The sequence below is a fragment of the Diabrotica undecimpunctata genome, chromosome 8 (genome assembly GCF_040954645.1).
Source record: "Diabrotica undecimpunctata isolate CICGRU chromosome 8, icDiaUnde3, whole genome shotgun sequence".
In the NCBI taxonomy this organism is placed as follows: domain Eukaryota; kingdom Metazoa; phylum Arthropoda; class Insecta; order Coleoptera; family Chrysomelidae; genus Diabrotica; species Diabrotica undecimpunctata.
Window position 1 is genome coordinate 67,144,412 of NC_092810.1, and position 22,481 is coordinate 67,166,892.

The following is a 22,481-nucleotide window of genomic DNA, read 5'->3' on the forward strand; positions in this document are numbered from 1 at the left end:
TGAAATCTCAAAATCCCAAACTATTTTAACTCGCCTAATCAAAATATCTATATCCTTTCTAAATTAAGTGTAAAAATTGTGTTATCAATAAAAGAAAAAACTGCAGAAAACAAAAATATCTCTCTCTGATGATGAGTGGTCCAAATCCTTGTTCTTCGTAGACTATATTATCTCCTCTCAACCGCTCCCTATGTAATCAGCAATCTTACAACAGATTGTTGCAAGTATATCGTCCTTAATGATCTCCTTCAAAAGCACAAATCATTCAAATTATGATAGCCTTTCTCCTCTCGATAAACTGAATCTCTCGTTGGCCCGAGTGAAAAATGACTCTTGGAATATCTTCTCTTTACGATAAACTGAATCTCTCGTTGGCCTGAACAGTGACTCTTGGAATATAAGTAGAGAAATATGACTTACAATATTTTGCTGCTTCAGCTTCTGTCAGATACACTAACTCCACAAAAACTCACTAACATTTAACACTACTGCTTGCTACATTTCGGGAACCGCCAGAGAACAATCACTGTTCGTCTTACAGACTTGGAAAACCAACTGATTATCTTTTCTCTCTCCTAAATCTAGCTAAACTTTCATTCCTACATACCTATCCCACCTTTTTCAATCTCCGCCAATCAAAACTCGTCACAATTCCCCCATTTTTTCATTTCGATAACAAACAAATTTTTACCTATAATTATAAAATTTCCTAAAACTTATTTACAAATAATATTTTTCTATAATTCTTAAAAACTAACAAAAACCTCTTTCTAAAATCTCTTCTATTGTCTCTAATCACTGCATTAATGTTTTTGGAAAACCCGGTTCAATTGTCTTTGGATTTCACTTAAAATTATGCGGGTCACTCAAGTATAACAAAGAAATAATTTATGCATAGCTTACATTTTGTTTAATACAGGTAATCCAAGAATTTAAAAACTTTCCTTCTTCGAAATGTTTGTTGGTTATTCTTTCTGAATTATTTTAATGTTTTTGAACTTTGAAATATTTTAATCAACCCAATATTTTTCTCGATTTTACATATCATAACAGTATATATATATATATATATATATATATATATATATATATATATATATATATATATATATACAGGGTGTCCCATAATTATTTGGACATTAGCTAATGGGTGATAGATGACATCAAAATAAAGCGTTTGAGCTCAAATTGCTTAGGAAAATTGTTGCTAGTTTTCGTTCTACAGGGAGATTCATTAATATTTTTTTATATTATTTTTATGGATATATTAAAAACTATTTAACCGATTTAAGGGAAATTTGGTTTCTTGCTATTATTTAGTATGCTTAATAAGAAAATGATATTAGTTTTACCATTGACATTAGGTGGCGCCACCTACTGTAACATTGGTTCATTAATGGGGCATAATTTTTTTGTCCGCCCTGTATAAACATTCTAGGAAAAAAAACATGAAATAACATTCAATTCTACACAAAAAAAGGTATTCTTGTTTCAAATCAAAAAAGTACACCGTTTTCGAAATAAACGTATTTTGTTAATGATGCATGTCTCTATTTAATTTTTTGCAAAACAAGTATGCTTTGAACTTAATGACAACGTCAAGACGTAACTACGAATTTATTTATTATTAGTTGTCAAAGGTAACCACGAATATATTTATTATTAGTTGTCAAAGTGCAGGGCGAGTCATTATTTGTCAAAGTGCTATTAAGTTTTTTATAAACCACTTAAGATAAAGGAAAAATGCCACGTCATAGTGAATTTTCTAATGTAGAAATGCGCGATATGATCTGTTTGTATGCCCAGGAAAATTTTTGTTCTCGTAAAGCAGCTGAACTCTATTTCGAACTTTATCCCAATAGAAGGCAATCAAACCATAAAACTATTAAATCATTGTTCGACAGATTAGGCGAAACAGGGTCATTTCATCCCAAAAACAGGAATGCTGGAAGACCGAGAGTAATTGATGCGGATATGGAGGATGAAATTGTTGTGCGTGTTGCAGAAGATCCAGAAACCAGTAAAAGGCTTGTTTCTGCGGCCACTGGTATAAGCAAATCTACGGTGTCAAGAATAGTACGGACAGAAAATCTGTATCCGTATAGTTTTACTCCAGTACAGAATCTTTTACCACAGGATTTTCCAGCAAGGCTCCGATTTAGTCAGTTTATGATGGGGCGGCATTTAGACGATCCGATGTTTTATAATAAAATTTTATTTACCGATGAAGCCACATTTACTAGAAGGGGCGTATTTAACTGGCGCAATAGTCCTACCTACGCGACAGAAAATCCTCATGCATTTCAAGAACATCATTTTCAACACGAGTTTTCCATAAATATCTGGTGTGGCATATTTGGGGATTGTATTGTAGGACCATTCGAATTACCAACTAGGCTTGACGGAGTAACGTATCTAAATTTTTTGAGAAAAGATTTACCAACTCTTTTAGAAGACATACCTCTAAATTTGAGACGGAACTCTTGGTACATGCATGATGGTGCACCACCACATTATAGCCTAGAAGTTAGAAATTATCTAGATGAAATTTATCCTCAAAGGTGGATTGGTAGAGGTAGTGTATACCCATGGCCAGCACGCAGTCCCGAACTAAATCCTCTAGACTTTCACTTGTGGGGCAACCTAAAGTCACTTGTTTATAAAAAAAAAATAACCGTCAAGAGTTATGGCAAAATATTGTAGAGGGAGTTAACGTAATTAGGGCCCAAAGAAACTCATTATTTAAAATAAGACAAAACTTACACAAAAGATTTAGATTATGTAGTTTATCTAATGGTGCACATTTTGAACACTTATTGTAATTTTTTTTCGTTTCGTTTTGAATTATTCACTTTGTTAATTGTTTTATATTCACTTCATTGTTTAATTTAATTTCCGATTTTTTTAAAATTTGTTACTGGATCAAAGGTTTAATAAAAATAATTGTTTCAATCATATGCATTTTGTTTGCAAAAATTATCTACTACTGATACATTTAATGATACTTTTATTTAACTGATACTTTTATTTAAGACCTTTTGAATAATGTTTGAATTTACATAAGTTTTTGTAAATTTTTTTTATTTTATGCACGTCTCTAAAAAATACGTTTATTTCGAAAACGGTGTACTTTTTTGATTTGAAACAAGAATACCTTTTTTGTGTAGAATTGAATGTTATTTTATGTTTTTTCCTAGAATGTTTATACAGGGCGGGAAAAAAAATTATGGCCTAATTAATGAACCAATGTTAAAGTAGGTGGCGCCACCTAGTGTCATCGATAAAACTAATATCATTTTCATATTAAGCATACTAAATAATAGAAAGATACCAAATTTTACTTAAATCGGTTGAATAGTTTTCAATATATCCCTAAAAATAATATAAAAAAATATTAATGAATCACCCTGTAGAACGAAAACTAGCAACATTTTGCCTAAGCAATTTAAGCTCAAACGCTTTATTTTGATGTCAGCTATCACCCATTAGCTAATGTCCAATTAATTATGGGACACCCTGTATATATATATATATATATATATATATATATATATATATATATATATATATATATATATATATATATATATATATATGTATATTTATATATATATATATATATATATATATATATATATATATATATATATATATATATATATCTGTCATATTTTCCATTTCTGCGAGGAATATTTTATTACCAATGTTGGTACTCTCGCTCAGTTTAACTTTTACCTAAAGATTTGTTTTAATGAATTCTTCTAGTTTGTGTTTAATACTCTTGTTATCGTTTGTCCCCATAGTTAAGCCTTTAAATTATATTCTTTTTTGTTTTGTCTATCTCAATTCGTTCTATTTTATCATTTGCTTCTTTGAGTCCTTTCTCTTCCATATTACTTTCCTTCAATTTTTTTATGTAATCCAAAGTCTCTATTTGCTCTCTTCGCACGTTTTCTGTTTCGCTTATCATATCATCGTGCTTTGTATTTGCAACATGTCCTCATGTTGGTTACCGCTTCTATTTTGTGATCTCCTTGTAGCCTTGCTCTTTCCAAATACCTCTTCTTCTTCATATCCACGTCTGCTTTTTTTCCAATTCTCTCCACCGCTACTTTTATAATATATTCTTACCGTTAACGGTTTTCTATATGCTCCTCCGCTGACTGTAATCAAATCTAATATTCTCTTTATAATAATATAATTTATTGTTCATTAAAATAAATCGAATTGTACACCTTTTTCTTTCGTTGGGTACTAATTAATATTCTTATTACATGTAGGGCGCCAAAAATTTAAAATCTTTTGACTTTTTGCCTTGAACCTTGACCTTAAAAAGTATTGTGTTTTACAACTGCTAATGGATTCTTAGTTTTATTCTCTAAACACTGCACTTTAACAATTTTAAATACAATTTTTTCTTCTTCTTTTTCTTCCTCTTTAGAAGTAATTCTGCTTATTCATTGGCGGATTAATACCTCTATGGAAGGTTGTCACCCCATCTTTTGCGCGGTCTTCAGATACTTCTTCTGCGGATTGGTGACTTATCTCTTGCTATTTTGACGACATGGGTCTCCCCTATTCTGCTTATGTAGTTATTCCATTCTTTTTTTTCTATTTTGTGTTCATTCATTTATACACTGTACGTTACATTTTCTTCTAGTGTCTTCACTTCTCTTTCGATCTCTCAGTGTATTTCCTGTAATTCTTCTCAGTACTCTCATATCTGCCGTTTTCTGTAGTCTTTGCGTTGTGGCTGAGTTAGGTCTTGTTTATGAGGCATATGTCATTATTGGTGTTACACTGACTTTATAAATTCTTGGCTTCATCTCAGTGTTAATGTGTATGTTTCACCATATAGTGTTATTAGGGCATCCTGCCAGTCTATTTGCTTTTTGTACTTGATCTCTCACTTCTTTGTCCAGGTCTCCATAGCTAGACATCTGTCAGGTGTTTATAATAATTGATCTGATTATTCTGGTGTATTATTCCAAATCCAGTTGCGGTTAACCCCTTTTTTGTATATAATTTAACAAACTTTCAATATTTACGATATGTCCTAATGGTGAACCTTATCTTTTTACAATATGAACGTTTCTAACTTTTAAGAAAGAATTATTCAAACTATAATATTAATTATATGTTTTTATTATTTAGGTTTACCATATCCAGAGGCGCTGACAGAGCAGGAGAGCTTTTAGCAGCTTTCGAGCTGCTTGAGATTTCAAATGAATATGAAGGATCACTGCCTTCATTGCCCCATCCAAAGGACATTCCAATGTATCACGAGACAGATCCCAAGCGAGTTGAGCAACTACTACCAGTACCGAGAGGAATTAGGCCAACATTAGTACGATATAGAATTGAAGTTTTATTTTGGGGACTACGAGATCTAAAAAGGATTCATTTACTGACCGTAGATAAACCGAGAGTAGATATTGAGTGCTCGGGTAATATCCTGTATTCAAGTATAATACAAAATCGAAAGAAAAATCCCAATTTTAGTACACCAGTCAAGTCTCTTGATTTAGATTTGCCAGAACAAGAGCTGTACAGGTAGAAAATATTTTATATATTTAAAACTAAAATTTAAAGTTTAATATTATTTGTAACATCCTTCTTGGGTAAATTAATTAATTACGTAAGTAGAATTTAATCATTATGTTAATATAACCCGTTGGTCAATAAGTCGCAGGTCTAACCATGAGATGGCGACTCTAATGAGTTTTTCATTTGACATTTTGGTAGTCCTAACCTTCAAAAGCATTCTATGCAAAAGCATGTCATTCTAATTATTATTTACCTAGTTACGCTACTTTTGTGATTTTTATAAACAATGGATTGAAAGTAATTTCATGAGATGATTTATTAGCGTTGTTTGATACCGTCCAAACCCAGCAAAGATTCAAAAAGTGTTAGCGGAACTCTGCTCCATCGATTATAAACATTAAATTTGTTGAATTTAAACGCGGTCGTACTAACACCAATGTTGCTGAGTGCTCCGGAAGGCTAAATAATGCAGTTATTCCCGAAAACATCATAAAAATGCTGAAAAGTATTATGGAAAACCTACAAGTGACGTTGCAAGAGATAGCTGGCACTCTAAAGTTATCAAAGGCTAACACTTTGACTATTATACATGAACATTTGAGTATAAGAAAGCTGTTTTCCTAATAGGTACCACGTTTTCTCACCCCAGATTAAAAATAACAACGAATTGATGAATCTCGGCGCTGTTTGGACATATTTAATCGGTAAGCTTTTGCATCGGTATGTAACAATAGATTAAACGCGAATCCATTACTTATCTCCGAAATCAAATCGGCAGTCATCGGAATGGACAGAAAGCCGTCCAAAGCCACCAAAGACGCAATAAACCGCAAAGGTTATGACCTCTGTATTTTTGGACCCGCAAGGAATTATTTTCATTAACTATTTGAAACATGGAGAAACAATCAACAGTCTGTATTATATTGCTTTATTAAAGTGTTTGAAGATCGAAATCGCAATGAAAAATTTTTATCAAAAAAAATTATTATTTTACCAATACAATGCACTGTGTCACTAGTCGATGAAAACGATGGCAAAAATGCATTAATTGGGCTTTGAGTTGCTTCCACGCCCACCGTGTAGTGTATATCTGGCTCCCAGCGATTACCAACTTTTGCCATATCTGAAAAGAATGCTCCATGGCAAGAGATATCGCTACAATGAAGAAGTAATGGTCGAAACTGAAGCCTATTTTAAAGGTAAAGATAAATCGTTTTCCAAGGGCTGCATAGAAAAATCAAAAAAGCGTTGGAATGATTGTACCGCCGCTAAAAGAGATTATTTTGATGAAGAATAATAATGTTTGCAAAAGAAAAAGTTGTTTCACTAGTTAGGCCCGGAACTTACTGACCGACGGGTTATTTTAACGTATTTTTATTGTATAAATGTTTAGCAAAAATTTTTTAATTCCAAATTTAAAAAGTGATATCCTCTGAAGATAAAAATAATAAGGACATTCTGATACACCAGCTTTTATATATTGGTGAATATTATAGCCCACTATTGTAGTCGTTATTTTATATGGTGACATTGAAATTGTTGTTTGTGTAATTCTTACTAATTTTTCTTTATCAATTTCACCTCTTCATTCTACAAAAATCCAAACATAGAGCAAAGTAAGCAAAATAGTTTAATCATTATATTAGAAAATTTTAGTATCCGAGACGAACATTATAAAGTCGTAAGCAGTTCACGAGAAATATGTCAACAATGGATGGAAAAATTTCTTTGACAGTTTATTAAATAAAGAATTTGACAGACAAACAGTTGAGCTAACGATGACTGCAACAGTAATGGTCACCAAAATAACAAACGAAGTTGTTCAAATACTTCAAAAAATAATCAGAGGTAAAACAGTTGGACCAGATGATATCACTGTAGAATTGTGGATACCTTTAGGATAGATATTAACAATTTTACTAACAGGTTTGTTTAATAAAACATGCTTACAAAAACAAAGGAAATGTTCAACAATTCACAAACCACAAGGCCAAATAACTATTTAGTCATATCATGAAAATATGGGAGAGTTATTAAAGGACGGATGTTAATGGACCTTTTACAGAAATTATTAGATGTAATATAGTAAATATAAAGTTTGGGACTACTCCTATAGCGATTCTATTGTTAGTTATAGCCAGTCTGTTTATCACACACAGACGGTTTTTATAGGCTATTGAATATGTACTTAAGAAAGGAACTACATATAACATTAAAGGAGTTTTATTGTTTGTTGGAAGCTAACAAACACCAAAACTGGGCCTCAGGTTATCCTAAATGATAACTATATGATTTCTTCAAAACTCGCTTATTTTTCACTCAAAACCATGTAGGTCCGCTTAGCCTTTAGAAACGCTGTTATCAGATCCCTTGACACGGAATACAGCAACAAACCTGTGATTATCTCACTTTACAAAGACTGCCACATAGCAATTCGAGATTAAATCACCTCCTTCTAACCAAAACTGATCGAATTAAGCGAAAATTTGCTGGTTTTTAAAACTCGCTGCGATCTTTCACCGTTCAGACCCAAATTTGTTCTCTTTGACTTTTACACAACCAATTTCCGATGACAAATCGACTGCTCTGGCAGCCGGTCCACCGAGTAGTGAAATCATCGTCCTAAATTCATTCTCTTGTCAGCATAAATTTTCCCACCAACCTAAGTGGAAAGATACAAGAAAAAGCTTATGAATACGACATAGACCTATATAATATGTATATAGACTTTAAACAAGCTTTTGATAGTGTGAAAAGAGACAAAATGCTGGAAGACCTTTGTAATCTAGGTATACCTAAGAAATACATCAGCCTCATAAAAATGACATTGCAGGGTTTTGCAGTCAGAGTAGATGGAGAACTGACTCCCTTGTTTAACATCAACATGGGAGTAAGACAGGGAGATGCCCTATCAACCATGCTATTCAACCTAGTTCTTGAGGCAGTCATCAGAAAAACCAATATAACCGGCCATATAAACACCAAATCAGTACAAATTACTGCATATGCAGACGATGTAGCCATCATTAGTAGGAATAAGCCACGACTAATGGAAGTGTTCAAACAAATTGATCCTGAAGCAAGAAAAAGAGGTCTCAAAATAAACGAAGCAAAAACGAAGTATATGACAGTCAAAAGAATAACTGACAATGAAAATAATATCACAATAGACAACTATACTATCGAACGAGTGGATGCCTTTACATATCTCGGCACAGAAATCAATCAGAATAACTCCGTAAGTAGCGAAATTAATGCACGTATTTCCAGCGGGAATCGTACATACTATGCTAATAAAAGATTGATGACATCGAAATTATTAGACAAAAGAACCAAAATGACTATCTACAGAACACTGATTAGACCCGTAGTAACCTATGGATGTGAAACTTGGGTAATGACAAAAAAAGATGAAGCCCAACTCAGGACATTCGAGAGAAAAATACTGAGGAAAGTATATGGCCCGTTACACGAGGAAGATGGCACATGGAGAATCAGGAGAAACGACGAGGTTAATGAGTTAAATGAAGGTTATGACATTGTAAGATTTGTGAAAAGTCAAAGACTGTCATGGCTGGGACATGTGCAGAGACAAAACGATGCAAAAACAACAAAGAAAATGTTACAATGGAAGCCCATAGGAAGGCGAAAAAAAGGAAGGCCCAGAACGAGATGGTTCGATCACGTGGAAGACGACCTGAAAACAATGAACATAAGACAATGGAGAAGAAGGGCACAAGAGAGATCTGAATGGAAGGACATAGCCAGACAGGCAAAGACCCATCCAGGGTTATGATGCCAAAAGAAGAAGAAGAAGAAGTGGAAAGATTCATATTTATTTTTTGAAGTTCTGATAGACAAACCAACCATTATAATGCCCTCCTATTCAGACTTGCCAATTTTAACTAATATGATATTCAAATCCATACTAAGCAAATTAGGGGAAGATTTAACAATAATTTATACAGATGGTTCAAAAACTGTTGAAAGTACTGGTTTCGCTTTTTTTGTTTCAAACAGCAATTATGTTGAGAAATATCGAATTCCTGAATGTTGTTCTATTTGTACAGCCGAGGCTGCTGCTATACAGAAAGCACTAACTTGGTGTGTCACTAATTATTGTGAGAACATCGTAATAGTATCGGATTCTCAGGCAGTATTACAAGCTATTCGTAGCCATCCATTGGATAGTTTTCAAAACTTCATTATACTTGATATCGAAAAATTATTACATGATCTAAAATTCACAAAAAAAAACAGTTACTTTACTCTGGGTTAAAGGACATAATAGAGTAATTGGAAACGAATTAGTGGATGGTATGGCAAAAAATACATCTGAGATATCCGAAATTACAAATGTTTACTACTTTAAAGATCTTTTTTCTATTATCAGGAGTATTGGCAGGGAAAGATGGATGTCAAAATATAAAGAGGTTCAGAAGACTTCAAGAAACCATTACTTTTCTATTCATCCACGTTTACCAAAAAATATTCCCCATTTTAATTTTAACTATAATAAAGTGCATTATTCGTTAATAACCCGGTTAAAACTTAACCATGGCCTCTTTCCAGAGCATCTGCATAGGATTGGAATCTATGAAACCCCTTTCTGTCCTTGTGATGGTAAATCTGTCGGAGATTTGAACCACTTATTTTTCGGTTGTCCTAATCATAGGAAACAGACTCGAAGCCTATATCTAGATTTAATTGATCTCAATATTAGCCTACCAGTTAACATCAGCAATCTGTTATCTTATTCTGACAAATCTATATAGATTTTGAATATTTTTCGGTGTTTTATTATATACGGGGTGAAACGAAAATGCTACAATATGATCAGTTAATATTATCTTTTATTTGTCCCTGCTTCTTCTCTTTGTTCAGATTTGCATTTAAGATAAGACGAACCTATACTTGAGAGACTAGAGCTAGTCAAAGGTTAAAACAATTTGTTCCGAACATTAGCTGTAGTTTTAAGCTAACTGCGCACTGGATCTGGACGGTACGGTACGGACAGTACGTACGCTCCGCACATTTTGAGGGGACGTACCGTCCGACCGTGCCGTCCCGACCCAATGTGTGCTAAGCTTTATTGTTACACATTGGCGCCCACCATTTCTGATGGGTAGCTATATTGTTACATGTATATTATTTGGAAAACTTTTAGATTATGATAATATCAAATTCTCTAATAAAGATTTATTTCATTGTACTTTTAGACCTCCTCTGACGATTAGGGCTGTGGATTGCCGTAGTTTTGGACGATATACCTTGGTAGGAACTCATATTATTAATTCTATTCAAAAATATATGTACAAACCAATGACAAAAAAACTAAGAGAAGCAGAGGAAAGAAAAAAATCTTTACATCAGTTAAAAACGGGAGATTCTAATGTAGTAGCTAATCAAGTTTCAGCAACAAATATGGCAGTTTCTCATAATGATAAAGAAAAAACTCCTTTGTTGCCAAAAGATATATCTATACAAATAGGTAATTATGAAGCAAATAATGACACATAAAGAAGTTTAAAACATGTAATTTGTTTACCAAAAAAAAAAAGTAAGTAGATATTGTGACCATATATTGTAGTGTATGTTTCATAGGTTATGGTACACATGACGGAACCAAAAAAATAAAGGCTGAAACAAACAAAAGACGAAAACAAAGTTTTGATGAAGAAATTGATGATGAAGACGAAAATAAAGACTGGTAAGCTAATATTTAAAAATTAATAATTCTATTGCTTAATTGGTATCAAGAAAAATGTACGTTATAGAATGACATGTATATGCAAACCTAGTAAAGTGATCGTCTAAAAAATGAAGATAACGTTTGGCTAATTTGTTTCCTGCAAACCCACCAATGGTGTCAAGCGACATAAATTCATATGGTTCTTTGGCTGCCCCTAAATGTGTTTTTTTTGCAAATATCATATTGGTTACAAAATGCTGCTATAACTGCATCCATATGTTTAAAATAATAAAAAGGTTGTATCTTTGCCATCATATGAACAATATCAATATGGCCATACTGAGAATGAATTTTTATCTATCTATATATCTATATAGCCCTTACTGTCATATGGCCAATACATATGAACAATATCAATATGGCCATACTGAGAATGAATTTTTATCTATCTATCTATCTATATAGCCCTTACTGTCCAATTTTGAACATAGGAGGTCTATGTTCTCTTCCTTCTTCCACGTCTCTCTATTGTATGCAGTTTGTATCCACTTCGGGCCTGCGTGTTTCTTCGAATTTTTTTAACCAACTGTAAACCAAAATTCTTAGATATGAAAATACGTTCTTTGTTTCTTAGTTTTTTTATAAAGAAGTTCACCCTTTTTAAATATACGTTTATCTGTAGATGGCTCAGATCAATTATTTTGTTGATCCTCTTCTAGGTCTTGGATATTTATCAAATTAACCATTTTTAGTATCCTCGGTATTCTCAAACGATTCCAAAACAAAGTTTCTTGAAAGTGATCAGCATCTTGGTTCATTTTCCTGGGGAATATGTAATAGTAAAGTCATATTGACCCACAAAAACGTTCTTTTCTGTGGGTCAAATATTGACAAAATTAGACTTTTTACTGTATATTAATAAATTACGAAAAAATGTAAAAAATTGGTCTATTCTTAAAAAGAAAATGAATTTGTAATAATTTCGTCTTAAACACTCTTATATATGGCCGGCATGTTATTTACAAGTCCAAACACAATATCTTTTGAACGCTGAATATCGACTGCCTGTATCAAATCCCACGTTTTGTTTTTATAGTTACTTAATTTCGTCTCCCTATTAGTACTTAAAAATTGTTTCACATGGCGAGGGGTTATTTTATGTGTATTCATATTGATGTCTTTATCTTTATAAGTACCCTTTTAACAGGTGGACGAAATATTTCGCTTCTGTAGAACGGATGATCGACGAATCTAAAGAAGCAAAGAAATACCTCAACCAAAACGGAAGCCTTCAAGTACACGAAGAAGATAAAAGCCCACATTCGGGAAATAGTTCAGACAAAAGTCCAGGACAAGAACATAAAAAACGATTGGGATTTAAAACTGTATCTACAGCATCCAGAATTGCAGCTAGAATAAGTCCAAAAACTACTAGAAAAAGAAGTAAATATAAACCGGCACTTTGCAAGGTAAAATATTTGAGACAAAACTTATAATATAAAATATGATAGCTCTCTCTATATTTGCTGACATTAGGTTAAATTATTTGAAAGGTTTATATACACTGTGTTCATAAAGTGTAGAAACACTATATTATATTACAAATTTGTTTTCGAGTTTATTTTCAGAAATAAAAATTAAATCAGTCGATTTTGTATTTCATTTTACTACATTGTTTGCAAAAAAAAAATTCTACCTAACTATTAATTTTTTACTTTTAAAAAGCACATGTTTTGTCAGCTATACCAATATTATTGTACCAACGCTTACTTTTTTTTAGAAACGGTGCAAACTTTTTATTTCCATATTGACTGGTAACATTTCTAGGCATTCATAATCTTGCAATCAACCCTGTTTAAATTCAAACAACCTGATGCCCTAAATACCGTTTTTGGATATATTTTGTTAGGACCTACTAGCACACCTAACCTTTCGTCGATTTCGCTTGTTTGTCTTTCAAATATTGAAGACCCACTAGATTCTTCGTTATCGAAATTTTGGGAACTGGAAACCATACCGGAAAAGTCAGTTTCAGAACCAGAAGACGCTCTGTGCGAGATCATTTATCGGGAAACGCATAATCGGGACGTCTCGGGTAAATATGTTGTGTCTTTGCCTTTTCGTGAATCACCGCCTTGTTTGCAAGATAGATATGATATTGCTTTAAATAGACTGCTACCATTAGAACGGCGCTTATCTCGTCAACCAAGTTTGAAAAAAGAATATTCTTTTCATATGCAGGAATATCTTGATTTAGGTCATATGCAGTTAGTCCCTAATGCCGAAAAGAAAATGGTAAAGTATTATATTCCACATCATTGCGTTGTGAAACCAGCTAGTGTTTCAAATAAAATTCGAGTTGTGTATAATGCGTCCCAGAAATGTCCCAGTCGTGGCAAATCTTTGAACGACTATTTACTGGTCGGTCCTAAGCTGCAACAGAACATAGTGTCGCTTTTGTTGAATTTTAGACTTAATTGTTTTGCGCTAATTATGAATGTTCTTGGGAAAAACACTTTTTTAAAAACTGAACTTCACAATTAAAACTTTTATTTCGACTTACAAAGATTTTAGTAACAACAATAATAATTTAAATCAGACTTTTTATTAATCAGACTTTTAATTAATCAGACTGAAAAATATTGATTTTAACATGGTGTTTTTATAATTTATTAATTGCTGATCTTGCTGTTCAATACGTCGCAATTTAGTCCAGAATGTTCAAGCGGTAGCCCCGTGTTGGAATCCACGTGGTGGTACTTACTGGATGGTAGCGGTCATTGTACTGTAACTACTCCATCCCCTGAAGAAGTTTTGTGAGGGACGAACAGAACTGTTGAGTTGGCCTCTTCTGGAGTTTCGTCGCTAGAGTTAGGTTTTTTTGTTATTTGTTTTATACCTGTAACATATATAGAGGCAGATTATTGTAATAAAGATATAAAGGAGTCATCCAAAAATGGTTATGGCTATGGTTCCATAATTTCGGATTAATTGTCTCTAGATGTTAATCTTCCTTAGAGAATTGATGATTCAAATCCTTAATGATTTGAATTTAATCGCTGTTTGAAGGCTGATTGGGGTTTTGAATTTGTATCTGGGCGGAAGATTGATGAGATAAGTTTGGACGGATAAGTTAAGATTAATAAGATAGGACAAGAAAATGAAGGATAAATTTTCATTTTCAATCAATTTACACGAAAAAGGTAATGGCTAAGTCCATTTTGAACTGCTGTGGTCTTTGCGTCGTACTGGTTTCAATTCTGTCAAATTCTTCTTTTATTGGTAGTAGTTTGAAAAAGTATATGAAATCGTGTGTACTAGTATGAATCTTTGCTTGTCCCAGGTTGAGGGGAATTAATCCTGGGTTGTCTTTCAGGTCCTTGATCTTCTCTTCTTCTCTCATCGTCAGGGTGATCCTGTGCGAACGGTTTAGAATTAGTTTTTGATTTAGGTTGATGTTTTATGTTTTTCTTGTGAACTGTAGTTTTTGATGTTTTTACAGTCACTTCGTTATTTCTTTTTATATGTTTTGCGGAATATCGCGGAAGTAATTTATTTCTGGTAACTGTTTTTCGTGTATAGATTTTTGTGCTTGGTTTATACGTAATAGGGTCTTGTCTCGATTTATTTCTATTTTCAATGACTTTATTTTTATTCTCTTGTATTTGCTGGTTTACTTCCTTGTATAATTCCTTTGTTATCTCTCTATGATTTTGGATATAATTGTTCAGTATTACTTTCTGTATGTCAACGTCAAAGGGATCTTTTGCGTCGATATGTCCGTTTAATATGTCGATGGGTCTTAACTTCGTTGCTGAATGTATGGAATTATTGTACCCAATTATAGCGTATAGCATTTGTTCTTTAATCGAAAGCTTTGCTTTGGTGTTCCTTAGGATTCGAAGATGTTCGATTAACGTAGAATGAAATCTCTCAATCATCCCGTTGGATTGCGGATTCTCTGGTGTTGTATAGTGGATTGAGATTTTATGAGAGTCTACAAATTCTTGTATTACTCCATTTTTAAATTCCGTACCATTATCGGCTACTATCATTGTTGGGAGACCATGATGTGTTATAAAAATCAATAGGGCGTTGAGTACATTGATTGCATTTCCTCCATTTATTGGGTAGGCTTGCCCATACTTCGAAAATGCGTCTATTATGGTTAGAAACTTCTGTCCATCAGCCTGGAATAAATCAATGTGAACTATTTCCAGTGGTTTAGTGGGAGTTGGTGTAACCATAAATTTTGGTTTGGGAGGAAGTATGTCGTATTTATTTTCTTGACATATATCGCAAAAGTTTATGATATCTTCTATGTCCTTCTTCATATTAGGCCAATAATATCGTTTCCTTATTTGACTTTCTGTTTCAGCTATTCCTCTATGGTTCGTTTTTCCTTCATGATAGTTTTTTATAATCTCTTTTTGATGTTCTTCTAGGTTAACATCTTCCAATAAAAGATTGCACTTTACTAAGTCATATGCGTTGTTTTTAAAAGTTTTCCTGATAATTTCGCAAATTTCTGCAAAAATTTCTTCTTCTGCTTCAAATAAAATTGCATATTTCTTTTTCGGGTTGAGGTGTTCCTTAAAAATTTTTATGGTATCAGCTTTTAACTGATCTTTCGACAGCTGAATATGATAACGTGTTTTATTCGGAAAGGTTTGTATAATTGCTGGAGGTCGTGGATTGTAGTTGACGATTTTGATTATAATTTGGTTATTGTAGAAGTTAAGTGGTTTTTCCGAAATAGGTATACCAAGAATTGGGTTTTCTACTGCTGTATGTATTGTTTCATTTCCGTCTTCGTCCATGTTTTGATCTTCGTTTTCAACAGTATCTTCTGGGATGTTTTCTGGAATTAATTCTATTGCTTTTTCTTCTACAATCTCGTCGATTATGCGATCTGCATCTGGATTATTAGTCGTTGACCATCCATCGTCTTCCATGTCTACTAAATCATCAAAGACTTCCTTAATTTGTGAATCGATGTCCTTAGTTTCCTTTGTGTGTATTTCGATTCGAGAGAGTGCGTCCGCATTTGTATTAGCTTTGCCTTTTTTGTAAATTACTTCGTAGTCAAATTCTTCTAATTTTAATCTCCAACGTACTAGTTTGGAGTTGGGTTCCTTTAGGGAGAATAGATATTGCAAAGGACGGTGGTCTGAAAGTATTTTAAATTTTCTTCCAAATAGGTAAGGTCGAAAATACTTAGTTGCCCACACCATTGCTAACATTTCCTTTTCTATTGTGGAGTACTTGGTTTCGGTTTCATTTAGTGTCCTGGAAGCAAAGGCAATTGGTTTATCTCTGCCAACTGGTCCTTGGGAAAGTACTGCACCGATAGCGAAGTTACTGGCATCTGTTGTGAGGTTAAACGGTTTGGAAAAATCTGGATATTGCAATAATGGCTCATTCATTAATAATTTCCTGCAATTTTCAAAGCATTCTACGAATTCGGGTGTATGTTCGATCTTTGCATCTTTTTTCAAGCATCTTGTTAGTGGTTTTGTGATTTTTGCGAAGTCTCGAATAAACTTCCTGTAATATTCCAGCAGTCCAAGAAATCCTCTTATTTCTTTCGCTGTTTTCGGTATTGGATATTTTTCTATTGCTTCAATTTTCGCTGGATTCGGTTTTATGCTTTGTTGTGTGACTACGTGTCCTAGAAAATTAACTTGCTTTTTTAAGAATTCGCATTTGTCGACTTGGATTTTTAGTCGGGCTTCTCTTAGTCGTTGAAATACTTTTGTGAGATTTACTATGTGTTCTTGTAGTGATGTTGAATATACTATTACGTCGTCCATATAGACGAGGCATATTTCTCCTTGAAGTCCCTTCAATACGTTGTCCATCATACGTTGGAACGTGGACGGAGCGTTCTTAAGTCCAAAAGGCATTCTTAAATATTCATAGTGTCCATTTTCCACATTAAATGCTGTTTTGGGAATGTCTTCTTCAGCCATCTCGATTTGGTGAAATCCGCTTGCTAAGTCGAGGGTCGTAAAATATTGACATCTTCCCAATTTGTCCAAAATATCGCTAATGTGAGGGATTCTGTATCGGTCGTCAATTGTTTTCTCGTTGACCTTTCTATAATCTACTACTATCCTCCACTTTATTTTACCGGATGAATCGGGTTTCTTTGCCACGACCCAAATGGGCGAGGACCATGGCGATTGACTTGGTCGAATGATCCCTTGCTCTAACATTGAAGAGATTTGTTTCTTTACTTCTTCCTTGTGTACATACGGATACCGGTATGATTTCGTATATACAGGCTCTTCATCCTTGGTTCTGATGTGGTGTTTAACTTCGTTAGTAAAGCTGAGAGGAGTGTCTGGTTGGTGAAATATATCGGAGAATTTTCGACATAGGTGGCGAACTTCTTCCTCTTCTTCTTCGTTAAGATGTTCGGTTTTAATTAAGTCGTCGATATCTTGTCTGTAGTCTGGTCCGGAGGTTGTTTCCATGGTATATATATGGAAATCTTGAATGTCTATTTTATTGCTTTCGATGGTTCCATAAGAGAAAGATGAATGGGGTCTGACGTGAAGTTGGCAATTTCGGTCCAGGCAAGGTGGTTCTCGGCGTTAGTAAGGGCTTCTCGTACTACAACGCCTTGTACTTTTTGGTTAGGAATAATGATGGTTCCTTTTTCTTCTTTGACAGGAATTTTCACTTGGCTAATAGAATTTGCTTCCAAATGAATGGAATAAAATTGTGTTTTATTTGTTTCGTAATATTTAATGGGGATTGTAGAATCTTTTGTAACTAGAAGCGATTTAGGGAAGTTTAATTGGGCTTCGAAGAGTTTTAGATTGTCGAGGCCAATAAGACCATCGAAAGTTTTGTGAAACTTAAAGAGGTAAAATTTCATTTTGCTGTCAGAATTGAATTCTGAAAATGATGGAATTTCGGCACAATATTTTTGGGAATAGTTTTGAAAAATTGATGTGACGACAAAGGGTTCATGTTTTATGTAATTTGGAAAATATGAAGAAGCTATTTCTGGGTTAAGAAATGACTTTGTGGATCCTGTATCGATTAAAAGTCGTAAAGAAGGCTTAGAGATTTCGATGTAGGGTAGCTCCTTCTTGTCGGGAAATGAATGAAGTTCTATTACGTTCCGATTGCTTCTGGTGGGTCCTCTCGAAAATTTACGTTTTCTTCGTACTCGGTTGGTTGATTTTCATATGTATCTTGTAGAAAATTGTCGTAATCAGGTTCGTAGTAATCATTGTAGTTGGCATTCTCTTCTTGCTCATCTCCATGGCATTGTATATTGTAAAGTTCTTCTACGGTGAATTTTGGCTGTGCTCGGTAATTTGGTGTAAAATTTTGACGGCCTCTGGTTGTGGTTTCTGATATTCCACTCATAGGTGTTGGTCTAGACTGTTTTGACTGTCCGGGTTTGGGTGCCCATACATTTGACTGGTTTTGGGTCCTGAATGCTGGAGGGTTTGAATTTTGTCTAAATTGATCGAAGTTTTGTTGCCGATGTGGTTGCTGAAACTGATTCTGCGGATAGAATTGTCTCATTGGTTGCTGCCATCGTGGAGGTGCAAAATTTGTCTGTTGGTACAATGGTTTCTGGATTTGTGCAGGCATCTGCTGTCTCTGAGGTCGGCGTTCTTGATAATTTTCGCTTCTTCCTGATGTTGAAGGTTGACTTATTTGATTTTTTTGAAGATATCGAACATTATTTTCTTCCTGTACGTACTGTATTGCCGTGGCTAAACTTCCTGGTCTCATTGCTCTGATAACAGAGCCCATTGGTTCTCGTAGGCCTGCTAAGAATGTTGTAAGAGCTTGTTGACGGAAAAATTCTTGTTTGCTCCTTTTAATATCGGCATTTATGGTATGTAATTCTAGGTAATTATTAATACAGCTTAAAAGTCCCATGATTTTTTCGTAAAAATGCATAATAGATTCTGTTGAGCCTTGTCTTAATTTTACTAGATCCCTTGTAAGCGAATTTTCGTCTCTCTGGTCTCCAAAATTTTGAATTAATGCGTTTTTTATTTCGTCCCAACTTTCGCATCCATATACGGATATAACTTCCTTGGATCTACCTGTTAATTTACTGATAATACCATGAAGCAAAAATTTGTTTTGTATATTCGCTGCATTAAGTCTGTCATAATAATGGTTTAGAAGTATTGTAGAAACTTTAATAAATTCATGTAATTCATTTGGATTTCCGTCAAAATTTGGAAGAATGCATAAATTTTTAACGTCAAATTGTGGAACTGCCATATTTTAAAAATTTTCAATATAATATATAGTCAATAGTCAAATCGGTATAGTAATTTTCAATAATCAATATATAAATATATAAATCTTAATCTACTTATTTTCTATCTATTAATCTCTATGTTTATTAATATATAGTATTTATTAAGCTATTCAATTTTGTCTAAATCTGACTCTAAAGTCAATCTAAGGACTTAGAGGAGATATTTTTAAATTACTTTAATCTTTGTTAATCTATTCAAATCTTTGTTTTATTTATCTTCTAATTTAGCTCTGATTCAATCTAAGGACTCAGAGGAGTCTGATTTATTAAAAATTCTTTCAATATCTAATCTTCTTAATTCTAAGTAATAATAAAATCGCTTACAGGATAAAGACGATGCCGATGTGCATTCCTTTGCTCCTGAAGGCTTCTTCTAAATTCTAATTCTCTAATTCCCTCGGGTGAACTCTGCAGGCGGTTTCCCTGGGGCTGGTTCTTGGAACAGTGGACAAACACTTAAAAGTGACGAGGATCTATAAAGACTCTTCCACTATCCTACTGACTGCGCCAATTATGAATGTTCTTGGGAAAAACACTTTTTTAAAAACTGAACTTCACAATTAAAACTTTTATTTCGACTTACAAAGATTTTAGTAACAACAATAATAATTTAAATCAGACTTTTTATTAATCAGACTTTTAATTAATCAGACTGAAAAATATTGATTTTAACATGGTGTTTTTATAATTTATTAATTGCTGATCTTGCTGTTCAATACGTCGCAATTTAGTCCAGAATGTTCAAGCGGTAGCCCCGTGTTGGAATCCACGTGGTGGTACTTACTGGATGGTAGCGGTCATTGTACTGTAACTCGCTGTATGCGGACATTCGTCAGATGTATCGTAATATTTTAGTCGCTCCTGAACACACATATTATCAACGCGTGTTATGGAGATTTTCTAGCGCTGAGGAAATTCAGGAATATCGTTTATTAACCGTTACTTTTGGAATAGTATCTTCGCCGTATCTCGCTTTAAGAACTTTCCAACAATTAGTATTAGACGAAGCCTCTCGTTTTCCTAAAGCCGTCTCGCTTATTCGTCATGCTTCTTATATTGATGATTTTGTTTTTGGTGCTTCGACTCTCGAAGAAGCACAAACTTTAGTTGATGGATTAGTCGCTTTGTTAAAGTTAGGAGGCTTTGAATTACGAAAATGGTGTTCGAATGAACCCAAATTGTTGTCGCAATTTCCTGAATCCTATATTAATCCTCACTCCATTAATTTTGATCCAGAAGCAAATGGTCCTTATTAAAAATCCTTGGTTTGAAGTGGATTGCACAGTCCGACGTCTTTCAATTTTCAGTCAAATTGCAAGACGCCCCTTGTACCAAAAGATCGTTTTTGTCCGAATTAGCTCGAATTTATGATCCTTGTGGTTACTTAACACCTATTACCTTTTTTATTAAACATTTAATCCAACAACTTTGGGCAACCGGTCTTAAATGGAATGATCGCCCTCGTTCGGAAATAATTCGTGTATGGGAGCAATATAAGAGCGAACTATCTCTTATTTCACAGTTCAAAATTCCTCGTTTTTTTGAATATTTCCTCATGTCCCATCTTAGAGCTTCATGGATTTGCCGATGCTAGTGAAAAGGGATATGCTTGTGTCGTTTATATTCGTAGTATTGATACTCGTAACCTAGTTCAAGTTAATTTACTGTGTGCCAAATCGAAAGTAGCCCCTATAAAACAGATTACTATACCTCGATTAGAATTGTTAGCTGCTGTTCATTTGGTAAAACTTATGTCGTTTGTGTAGAGTCGTGGAAGCATATAATATTTTAAAATGTGTATGCTTGGTTAGATTCTCAAATCGTATTGCACTCGATTAAAAGTTCCCCCTCGAGATTCAAAACTTTCGTCGCAAATCGCATTTCGTATATCCGGTCCAATAGTCAAAATTATTCTTGGCATTATATCGAATCTCGAAATAATGCAGCCGATGCTCCTTCGCGAGACATGCTACCGGCCGCTTTTCTATCAAAATTAGACTGGTTAACATGTCCTTCGTTTTTGTATAATATTCCATTAATTTTTCCAGAGGTTCCTCCCTCATTGCAGGAAAAATCCTCTTTGGAAGTGATAAAGAAAGCTTTAGTATTTGTTTCCATTCATGAGGAACATTTTTTGTCTTATTTGCTGAAAAATAAATCGTCTTCTACCTCGATCCAGAGAATTTTGGCTTTTATGTTGCGATTCGCGCACAACTCTCGTTATAAAAGGTCGAAACGGTCAGGACCCTTGACTTTCGTAGAATTAGAAGACTCGTTGATTATTCTTGTCAGATATACACAGGAAAAGTATTTTGAAGAACATCTTCAATCAAATTCTTTTCCAAAACCATTTCGTAAGTTGGGAGTATTTTTAGATGATAGTACTCAGTGTTTAAGAGTAGGTGGTCGTCTATCTCAGTCTTCGTTATCGTATGAAGCAAAACACCCGTTTTTGTTACCAAAAAAATCTCGCCTTACTACTCTTCTAGTTCGTCATTATCATGAGAAGTATTTACATGCTGGATTTAAGAGTACTCAGTTTTTGGTTAGTCAAAGGTTTTGGATAATGTATTCTAAACAAGCCGTTAATTCAGTCTTGTCCAAATGTATTAGATGTTGGAAACAATCTCCTAAAAACTTACAACCCCCTATGGGTAATTTGCCTAAATTTCGTCTAGGTGCCATTAAACCCTTTTCGATTTGTGGGTTAGATTATGGTGGACCGTTTTTGACAACCAAGTCTCGTTACAGGGGAGTTAGAACTCAAAAGGCCTATTTGTGTCTATTTGTATGTTGCGCTACAAAGGCTTTACATCTTGAATTAGCTAATGATTTGACCGCGGAAGCCTTTTTGGCCGCTTTACAATGTTTTATCGCTCGGAGAGGTCGAGTATCGCAAGTATTTTGTGATAATGGCACTAATTTTCATAGTGCTTA

At 33.9% G+C, this 22,481-nt stretch overlaps 1 protein-coding gene across 1 annotated transcript in view; it reads left to right on the forward strand.

Moving 5' to 3' along the window:
• Positions 1-22,481, forward strand: part of LOC140448876 (otoferlin-like) — a 576,219-nt gene that overhangs the window by 518,786 nt on the left and 34,952 nt on the right. Inside the window, exons 20-23 of the mRNA XM_072542001.1 lie at positions 5,155-5,553; positions 10,767-11,038; positions 11,152-11,257; positions 12,447-12,708. Of these exons, the coding sequence (XP_072398102.1) occupies positions 5,155-5,553; positions 10,767-11,038; positions 11,152-11,257; positions 12,447-12,708 (1,039 nt within the window). The remainder of the gene's footprint in view (positions 1-5,154; positions 5,554-10,766; positions 11,039-11,151; positions 11,258-12,446; positions 12,709-22,481) is intronic.